Here is a 10598-nt window from a genome sequence, read left to right as displayed (position 1 = left end):
ACATTTTAGGTTTTGTTTTTGTACTTTTAACGTTTATCCTGAGACTAGGCTCTCAAATTTCATTGTCACTTTTAGAGAACCATGAGAATAAAGAAATGCTAAACACCATTTTGAGTCCTACAGGTGAGGTGCTATAGGATAAGCACTCGACCACAAGGTCAGTTTGAACCAGAAGGTTGGTGGTTCAAACTCACTAGCCACTTCTTGGAAACCCTATACAGGGTTGCTATGAGTCAGATATGACTTGATAGCACTTAACAACAATACAACAAACACCACTTAGCATTTGTTGTTGTTTGTTGTTAAGTGCCATCGAGTCGATTCCGACCCATAGCGACCCAGTATAGGGTTTCCAAGGAGCAGCTGGTGAGCTAACCACAGACCTTGCAGTTCAAATGGCTATGCAGTCTGACGCATTAACCCAGGACCACTTAGCATCAGTGCTCCACAATGTACAAAACAGAATTTGAATGGAGAAAAGACCCAAGAGTCAGGATGTATGATGTACCAGAGACTTGTCTTTCAATTTCCCTGTTGGGGTTGGAGTGGTTCAACAAGAAATGAGGAATGGCCATCTAAGGCACAATTACTGGTCTCTCCCTGTCTGAAAGAAAGAAACAGTGATAAAAACTGAAGACACCCGGAAACAATTCGTCTAATGGGCCACATGAAGATCAGTGTCCACAGCTCTGAGACCAGAAGAACTACAACACCACTACCGACTGCTATGAAAGGGATCACACCAGAAGTTCCTAGAAAAAGTGAGAGAAAATATGGAACAAAACTCAGAATAGTAAAAAAAAAAAGACCAGGCATGTTGGTCAGATAGAGACTGGAGGAACCCTAAGAGTATGACCCTTGGTCAAGTCACCCTTCAGGTCTGGAACTGAACTCACACCAGTGACTCAGCTTTTAGCTAAGCAATACATAGGTATATAGGGAGAACACCAACACTAGTGATGTTTGCACACCATAAAATGGTCAGCCATTTGAGATCAAAAGGGCCAAATTTAGAAGGGTGGGGAAAGAAGAAGGAATGGAAATAAGAAACATAGGGAGGATGTGGGATAAGTGATGTCAAACGAGGGCATTACAACGGAGGTGAAATGAAGCGTATGATTTGCTAAATGTAAAGCTTATGATCTGCTCTGTAAACCTTCATTCAAAAAAGTTTAATACATATATTTTTATTTGTTGTTGTTAAGAGCTGTCCAGTCGGTTCCAACTTATAACAACCCTGCATAGTGTTAAGAAGTGAGGACTCTGCCCCTAAAATAACTTGTACTTCTCTGGGGGCAGGATATAGGAGTTGAATCCTCTTCAAAACACTCTAGGAAAAGATAGCCAGCAAAGGAATTTGCTGAATTTATGAGCATTAGAGAAACATAAGACACAGGGAGCTAATTTTCCTGACCTTCACGGTTAAAAAAAAAAAAGTCATACATTACAAAAATTCCTCCTCTAATTAGTTTTTTGCTGATTTTTTAGAGAAGCACATTAAATATTTTTAATGCTAACATTCTACGTGTGTTATGTTAGAGAAGTTCAATAAGTATTACCAAAGATAATTCCTGATTTTCAAAATATTAATGTCCTTTCACATTTTCAGAAACAACTTGTGGTGACCACTTGCTTTCCACTTAAAATCATATTGTTGTTGTTGTGGTTAAGTGCCATTGAGTCGATTCCGACACATAGTGACTCTGTATATAGGATTTCCGAGGAGCGGCTGGTGAGTTTGAACCACTGACCTTGTAGTCCAAACTGACTTTTCAGTCTAGTGTCTACTCTACAGCACCACTACAATCAAGTGGCATTATGTATCTCTAGATAAGCAAGTTAAATACACAGGTCACAGTTTTAATTATGTAGACAAAAGAAAACTATAGTTTTACTCAAATTCCTTCTATTAGCCCTCTGAGCAGCAAATCAAATAAGCAAACACAACACTTACATATTTACCTATTGTACAGTGTGAGTATGCTTCATATATTCATCAAATAATTCTTTCACCAAAGTCTCTTCCTAGCCACTAAGGGTCATTGAGACTTTTTAATTTTTAGAAAATGAATCTGAAAAGTATATGAGGTAAACAAGAAATAAAAAGCCACAAACAATTCTAACACACATGCTCATATGAGGAAACGAAAGAGAAGAGCTTGCTTTAATCAAAGCTGTTGGGAATTTAAGAATGAAGAGAAGTGTATTGGCTCAAAGAAATGTTTACTCTCAAGCACTACACATCAACCCATATCAACCCTGAGGCCTCACCTTTTTGCTGCCCTGGGTGTTTTCCCTGAAGAAGTAGGGAAACTCTGGAGTTGGGTACCCTCCCTCCCAGCAGCCCCTGCCCACCAACAGCACAAGGGTAGCAAAAGCCAGTTTGAAGCATCACCATTCACTGTCCTTCTACTGCCCTGAATTTTGCCACATGCGCATGCAGTTGCCTCCATCCCTCTGCACTTCCCTATTAAGCATACCGTGCCAGTCAGTTGGCTATAGCAGATCCTCAACAACCAGATATTTGGGGACCCCATGCCATCTTGCACTTACTGAAATACCGCTTGTTACTGTTCTTACGTCGCTTCATTTGAATGAGTTTCAGATCCCAAGTTAAATTACAAGCTGCTTGAGGGCAAGGACTGTGCCCTTTTTCTTGTTTGAAGCCCCCCACAACATCCAGAACTGTGCCTGGAACCAAGCAGGTGCTCAAGATATGATGGTAGGTGGTGACCGTCATGGCTGGAAGTCAGAGGGTTGATGAATCTCCATTTGTGGGTCCATCTTCGGTAACTACTGAAAGAGTGATTTATTTTCACTTCTAGATTATCCCAAGGAGCATAAAACGACTTCCTTCCCAGATCACAACCAACCCCAGGGTCTATAGCCCTTCCAGGAAGACACTTGGTTTCTACCTTCCACTTGCAAGAAGCCTTCATCAGCTCCTCACCACATTCCCCTTTTCAGCACTGTTCATACCCCTCAGAACCTTGTAGGTACATCCCTCTCTGGTGGGTACAACACTTAAGTATTTCTGGTGTGGAAAAGACAGTCTCTGAATGGTTAATGAGTCCTCTGTTCTGCAAGGCTCTCCGTTTCCTTGTTTTGGGGGTGAGAATGAACAAAGTTATCAACCAGCATTAACGGCTCATTAACGGCTCCGTGACTGATGGCTCAAGTGGTAGGCACCAGGTGGGTTCTCCGTTTCAGCACTCCACCAGAAACTGCTGCCCAGGCCAGGTCCCTTATCAGGCACCTTTATCAAGCTACCAAGGTGGCGACAGCAACTGAACCTAGAAGTAGGGTCGAACCTTAACCAGTTCTGCGCTCATCACAGTCAAAAATACAGGCAGAGCCAGCGTTACTTCTCTCTCTTACCAACGTACCAGATCCCTGTCTAGGAGCCGCTCTGCAGTGGAGCTTGACCCCATTCCCGTCTTTCTCCGCAGTGGTTTCCTCCTCTGTAAATCGGATTCGTACTGGCGATCCCGAAGTTCCCTCCAGTTTGAAAGCTGGCGAATACAGAAACCCAGATGACCTCTAGTTTCCCACCTCACGCCCCCTGTGTCTCAGGAGCGGTATGGGACCCTCGTGAGGCCAAGGGAACGTTTCAAACACCCCAAGCCACAGTCAGGCTGAAGATACCCCGGAGATGCCGCGTAGTTTGCCCCCGCTTCATAAATAAGCGAGTCAAGTCCAGGGATTCTGGGAAGGAGCGACGTTCGGAGCCCAGCCGCTATTCACTACGCGGGCTCGTGCCCCTTCGGACTTCCAGTCTCCCCAGTACCCAGCGGCGCGCGGCCCTTGCTCACCACTCGCGAGGCAGGAGGATGACAGAGGCAGCAGCAGCAGCCGAACCCTGGTCAGCGACCTGGACGCCCCACGCGCGTCTAATAGGCTGTGTACATTGTCGCCATGGCAACGCGCCGCTTCCGGGGATCTCGGAAGTCTTGTGTGGTGGCGGAAATGAAGTCGGCGTTCTTTGGCCAAGGATACAGATGAGGGCAGGGCCGAGTCGGAAGACGGGAGATGGCACCGATTGATCCAGGAAAACTGAGGCAGTTGCAAGTGAGAAGCAAGGATTGGGGTAACGAGGGAAAGAATACTGCTTTTAAACCAGGAAGCGGGGCGGCAGGGCTTCCGGTGCAGAGGAGTTTGACTACGGCGGCCGCACAGGCCCGTCCGGTTCCGGCCCCGTGCTCCGAGCTGCTGCCGGCGCACGCCTTCGCCCCGCCTTGTTTAGTTTCGAGCCGGCTGGCCAGGCTTGCGCAGTCGAGGCGGCGGGGGAAGATGGTGGAGGACGGAGCGGAGGAGCTGGAGGATCTGGTGCACTTCTCGGTGTCCGAGTTGCCTAGTCGCGGCTACGGCGTCATGGAGGAGATCCGGCGGCAGGGCAAGCTGTGCGACGTGACGCTCAAGGTACTGGGGATTGGGAGGCACGGAGCTGAGGGAAGTACAGCCGAATGGGGAAATGGGAGGGGTGCAGTGGGGGAGAGGTTGAATGGAGTGAGGTTTGGGATGGGAAGGTTGGAGAGAGAGAACCAAGTTCATGGGTAGGGAGATTCCTAGTGGGGGGTAGGGAAAGAGGAGAATTAGCTCAGGCGAAGAGGGCGTGAGGGACAGTTCCTCAGCCCTTGGAAGGCGTGCGAGGAGGTGCGCGACTTAGGCCCTTGGAATGGGAGACAGTGGGGCGTCCGTCCCCCTATTCTGTCATCAAAGCAGGGAAAATGAATTTGCAAAAGGAAAGAAGGGGCGGTGGCTGACTGCATTCTGATGGCTTTTATGAAAGCATCTTTTTTTCATAAACATGTTTTTGTGACCTTTGAAGTTGGTTGTGTTACTGTAGAGGCGCTGGCTTTTCCTTAGCAGTCTTGCTTGCCCTTGAGTTTGGTATTATTACCTTGTCTCTTAAGAGTTAAAAAAAAATCTGATCTGGAAATCCTTTGAGGTTGGCAGCTGTTCTGCCCCACACTAGGAGTCTTCCTCTCCCTCCCTGCCCCTAAAGGTTGATGGACTGTATGGAGGCAGGGACGCTGACATCAATAGGAGAGGAATACTGCCTGTACCCCACTAACATTCTGGCCTCAAGAGCCAGTATCCCTTCTGTGCTTCGCATCCGTTCCTGCTGGAGAGGCATCATGTGTTGCTCCTCTGCCAAGCCATGTGGAGCCCTCCAGGTGAGGAGATGCTGGCTGCTGTGAGCCTGTGCCTTTGCTCTGCTTTGGCTGGAAAACATCTGTGGAGAACCCCTTAATCTGTTTTGTTTTAGAAACAAACAGACTAGCAAAAAACAACCTTTGTGCAGGGTTAGAGAAACTTTCCGTCCACGTATTTGAGCCTTATCTCTGGAGGCAATACAAATAGCTAAGACATGAGTTTGGAGACAGAATAAAAGAGACAGAAGGATTTGGATTAAAATCTTAGTTGTAACGTTGGACAAGTAATTAAATCTCTCTAAACAACAGTTTCCAAATGTGCTTCCAAATAGGGTAGATTTTTAATTCTCAGTGGTGGTGATGGTGGTGTGCTGTGGAGTTGGTTCTGACTCACAGACAACCTGTATAGGGTTTCCAAGGCTGTAAATCTTTATGGAAACTGAAAGCCTCATCTTTTTCTGCAGAGCAGCTGGCAGTTTTGAACTGTTGACCTTGAGGTTAGCAGCCTGACTTGTAACCACTGCACTACAGAGCTCCTTTTAATTCTCAGTATTATTATGAAGATTAGATAAGAATGTTTGTGGTATTCTTTGCATGTTGTTAAGTTTCTAAGTAGGGGCTGGTGGGTTTGAACCAACCTTGCAGTTAGCAATTCAGTGCTTAGCATACAGCGCCACACCCAGACTCGATTCTTTGCATAATACCTGGCATATTGTAATGTTTTTCACAGACATAAACCTCTCTGAAGGAGTTCTTTTTCCAAGAGAGGAGTAAGTGGTCTGAGAGGAAAAAGGATCTTATAAGGCCAGAGGTGACAACCAAAGGGATTGAGGAAAATGAACTGGCTAAAGAATAAAGGAGGCAGAAGAAGGAAGTAAATGAGAGCTTTTGTGATTAGTGGAAGCTGTTGAGCTGCTAGAGATGTATAGTAGAAGAACCGTGTGGTTATGGCAGTAATACTGGGGATGAGAAGAGCAGGACTGCCTTCAAACCTTTGCGTTCCTGCTTGACTCCCTGCTCAGGATTTGCCTTTCCATCCCAGATACATTGAATCATAATCCGCATTTTAAAAGAGTCGCCAAAGGATCAGATAGTAGGTTTGAATTCAGGTTTGGGCTCTGGGCATGAGCTAGAGAAAGTATATGGGACTCAAAGAGGCCACATGGGAAGGCATGCCAAAACTGAAGATCATAGGTACTTTGTGTAAATTAGAATCATGTGTTTTGACTGTGCATTTAATGAAATTACAGAATAAAGGAAACCTCTCACTGAAAAATACTTTTATGATTTTTCCATTAAAATGTTTTTTTTTGTTGTTGTTCATTCAAAGGGACAAGTAAAGTATCACAGGTAATTCTGACCAAGACTTTCATTTTCATTTGCTATATTAATTTTAACAATGTGGGATAAAGTCATAGGCTAGAGTTAGACAGGATCAAAGAGAATATAGTAGCAATGTGATGATGGTGCCCAGCGAGAGGCTAAGCAACCCTTATGTGACTTTCCTTCACCGAGCTGCTGTTTGGAATCTGTGTTGGTCTTTCTTTCTCACTATAGTCTTTTCTCAAATTTCAGTTGATTTCAGACTGTTTTCCACATAAACAGAGAGGCACGAAAAAACTGGTTGGAAACTTCTTGGTATGAGGTGGTCTTACTGACTAGTGTGCCTCTTATGTTGGACAGTGATTCCCAAATTTTAATGAGCACTAGATTCATATGATTATTTATTCAGCTTATTAAAACTCTGGTTATAGACTTTCAGCAGCCAATGAGATTGGATGAACCCCCTGAAACTATTATCCTGAGATAATACGTAAACTTTAAGCCAAAAATATCACCTGAAGTCTTCTTTAAAGAAACATTTAGCATAATTAGTAAATTAATGTCTACCTTGAGCATTATGCTTTTTTAAAAAACTATCAATATGGCATCAAATTTACAACCAAAATGAAACCAAACCCATTGATGATAAGGTGATTCCAATCCATTGTGAACTGGTAGGACAAAACTAGAACTTTGGGAGTTTCCAAGGCTGTACATCGGGTGTGGTGCTCTAAGTTAAGCACTGGACTGTCAATCACAAGGTCGACAGTTCAAATCCACCAACTGCTCCTTGGAAACCCTGTACAGGGTTGCTATAGTTGGAATCGATTCGATGACATTTAATAACAATATCTTTAGGGAAGCACACTATCATTTTTTTCTCCCAGTGGGTTAGAACTGATGACCTTTCAGGTTAGCAGCTGAGCACTAAACCACTGACCCACCAGGGCGCTTATAAACTGACAACTCAGAAAAGTTAGATTGGAAATTTGGGGGTAGTGAGTTTATGTTAATAGGGGAGGAACAGTTCTGAAAAGGAGGTTTAGAATGGTTGTATAACTTGAAGAATGTTCAATATCACTGAACTGTACATGCTGTTGTTTAGTGTCATCGAGTTGGTTCTGACTTATAGCAACCCTGTATAGGGTTTCCAAGGAGCTGCTGGTGTGTTTGTACTGTCAACCTTGTGGTTACCAGTCCAGTGCTTATCAACTACAGTGCCACGCCAGGACTCAGAATTTTATGTGTTGTTAAGTGTCTTCGAGTCGGTTCCAACTCATAGTCTCTGGTGAGCTGGAACTGCTGCTCACCTTGCAGTTCAAACCAACATTGCTATCCAGTGCATTAACTTGTAGCTCCATATCAGAACTTTGTGTAGTTAAATATACTGCTGTGTATATTTTCCACAACAATAAAAATTATTATTTCTTTAATTGCAACCTTAAAAAACAACACTGGTTGTTGACTCCTGTCCCAGAATTCTGATTCAGTAGGTTTGGCATGTGCCTAACAGTTAAATTTCTGGCAAGTTCCCTGGGGATCTTACTTGTGGGTTGAGGACCATGTTCTGAGACTCACAGCTATAGAGAGCAGTGGGTCTCTCCATTTCATTGGATTATAGTTAAGAGTATAGAGATCTCCAGGTTTCTTCTTAGGTGGTATAAGCCTGGTTGTTGTCATCCTGTAAACTTTACCTTGGGAAGAGACTAGGGACTTTTGCTTAGTATGGAGACTTTCTCTTAATCACCCTAAATGGTATTACTTTCTTATCTTCAGTGGCACCCAGGTTGCCCTAGTCTGGAGTCTTTAGTTCATCCTGTGCAGAGGGTAAACCATCAGGCGTCTGCTGGGGCATTGAAGGAGCACAGCACTTCTTTGTTGGTGGGGACCAGAACTGCTTGTTTTCAGTCACTTATCTTATTCAAACCTTCAGAAAAAACTGATATTTCCACTAAAGAACGCTGGTAGTGATGTGGGATAAGCATTGCTATGTTAACCCCAAGGTTGGTGATTCAAGCCCATCAGTTTCTTTGAGGGAGAAAAATGAGGCTGTCTGCTCCTGTAAAAACGTACAGTCTTAGAAACCCTATACAGGGTTCATTGATAAGAGTTGGAGTCAGCTCGATAACAGTGGGTTTGGTTTTTGGTTTGGGTACCTTCACTGGCTGGGTTTTGGAAGAGATTCTGCAGTGAGAATTGACTTCCTGTCTGTGTTCAGTATTCGCCATCTAAGTCAGTTACTACTCATTCGTTTGCTTTTTTTTTTTTTCTCGTTTGCTTTTTAACTTCTAAAATTTTGTTGATATTTTAAATCTGTCTCTCTTTTTTGTATCCTTGTGAGATTATACCTTTACTAGTTTTTGATTGTGGTCAGTCTGAGAGGAATTTACGACAGACTCGTGCTAGACTACCAGGTTTAACTCCAGGCTGCTGTGCTGTAACAACATGGGCAAGTTCCTTAAATGCTCAAGGATTCAGTTTCTTCGTCTGTCAAATGGAGATCATGTTAGTCCTTATCTAATGAGTATTGAGCGTTTATTCCATTGTTGCTGTTGTTAGGTGCCATCGAGTCAGTACCAGCTCATAGTGACCTTATGTACAGCAGAATGAACAACACTCACTGCCCAGTCCTGGGCCAGTCTCACAATTGTTGCCACACTTGAGCCCATTGATGCTGCCACTTTGCCAATCTATCTCGCTGGGGCAGGGGGTCTTCCTATTTTTCTCTGACCCTCCACCTTACCAAACATGATAGCCTTCTCCAGCAATTGGTCGCTGCTGACAATATGTCAGAAGTATGAGAGGCGAAGTTTGGCCGTCGTGGCCTCCAAGGAGCACTCTGGCTGCACTTCTTCCAACACAGATTTGTTGGTTCTTTTGGCAGCCCCTGGCACTTTCAATATTCTCCTCCAATACCATAATTCAAAAGCACCAATTCTTCTACGGTCTTCCTTATTCACTGTCCAGCTTTTGCATGCATATGAGGTTACTGAAAATACTATGGCTTGAGTCAGGCGCACCTTAGTCCTCAAGCTGACATCTTTGCTCTTCAACACTTTAAAAATTCCTTTAATTAGTACACTTTAAACAGGTAGCAAATGCTCAATAACCAGTAGGTATTTAGTAATTTAGTAACTTAATGAGATTGCCAGAAGAGGTGAATGCATATGTTCAATTTGCTATTTTTAATTTGTTTTAGTGTCTGATAAATTTTGGGAGATTTTATCTGAACAAAATGTTGATTGCCTTAAAAGAGTTTGCAAATTTTTGCTCTACTTCTGTAGTCTGCATTTTACAGATGATGACACAAACCCAGAAAGACGAGGGGATTTGTCCAAGACCACAGATTGGGTTGCCAATAGCTAGGACTTAGTACCCTGGTTCAGGTGTTCTTTAACTTTTCTGTCCTAGAGACTGAATTGATTGCAGCTGCTGTGATGGTGAAGTAATCTACTTCAGGTCAGTGTAGTCATCCTTAACATGTGATCTTTTCTGTTTTCTGGGGGGAGCGTGCAAGTGGCATGCCACGATCTCAGTATTTATTGTCAACTCTTGAATTTAGGCTTAATTTCTTTTTGGGAATCAGGCTTTGGGCGCTTGTTGGGTATTGTGTATATAACCTACTATTTATTTTTAGTATATTCTGTATCTATGGTGAAAACTATGACCCCTTTCCCCAGAAGAATGCACATAATTACATATGTGCACATTCTTGCTTTTGGTTCTGAGAGAAATTCCTCAGAAGCCCCCTCTTGGTTGTTGTTAAGTGCTGTCGAGTCATTTGGACTAATAGCAATCCTATATAGGGTTTTCCAGAAGTGGTTGATGAGTTTGAATCACCAGCCTTGTGATTAGCAGTGCAGTGCTTATCCTACAGCACCACCCCAGGACTTGTGAAGCCCATCTTTGGACCTTGAGTTATGAATCCAACTCAGTAGTGTTCTCACATCAGAAAAAAACCAATGGTCATTCTCCTTGGCAAATCATTTTACCTCGGAGGTTAGGAGGATAGTAGTGCAAGACTTCTAGACCACCTATGACATAAGGAAGAAGGTTGCCTCCATGAAGCTCTAATCCTCTCTCTTTTTTTTTGAATTTTCAAGGCTTTTTTTTTTTTTT

General features: G+C 43.7%; 1 protein-coding gene across 3 annotated transcripts in view; it reads left to right on the top strand.

The window, feature by feature from the left end:
- The first annotated feature begins 4276 nt into the window (after positions 1-4276).
- Positions 4277-10598, top strand: part of KLHL18 (kelch-like family member 18) — a 71545-nt gene continuing 65223 nt past the window's right edge. The window contains exon 1 of one of the 3 annotated variants that reach the window (XM_006868801.1): positions 4277-4419. In XM_006868801.1, the coding sequence (XP_006868863.1) occupies positions 4291-4419 (129 nt within the window). In that variant the 5' untranslated portion in view covers positions 4277-4290. The remainder of the gene's footprint in view (positions 4420-10598) is intronic. The other 2 variants (XM_006868802.1, XM_006868800.1) reach the window with 2 other exon arrangements.

Source organism: Chrysochloris asiatica, unplaced genomic scaffold (assembly GCF_000296735.1).
Source record: "Chrysochloris asiatica unplaced genomic scaffold, ChrAsi1.0 scaffold00124, whole genome shotgun sequence".
In the NCBI taxonomy this organism is placed as follows: domain Eukaryota; kingdom Metazoa; phylum Chordata; class Mammalia; order Afrosoricida; family Chrysochloridae; genus Chrysochloris; species Chrysochloris asiatica.
The sequence above is the reverse complement of the archived record's forward strand: the minus strand, read 5'-3'. Positions and strand labels throughout refer to the sequence as shown.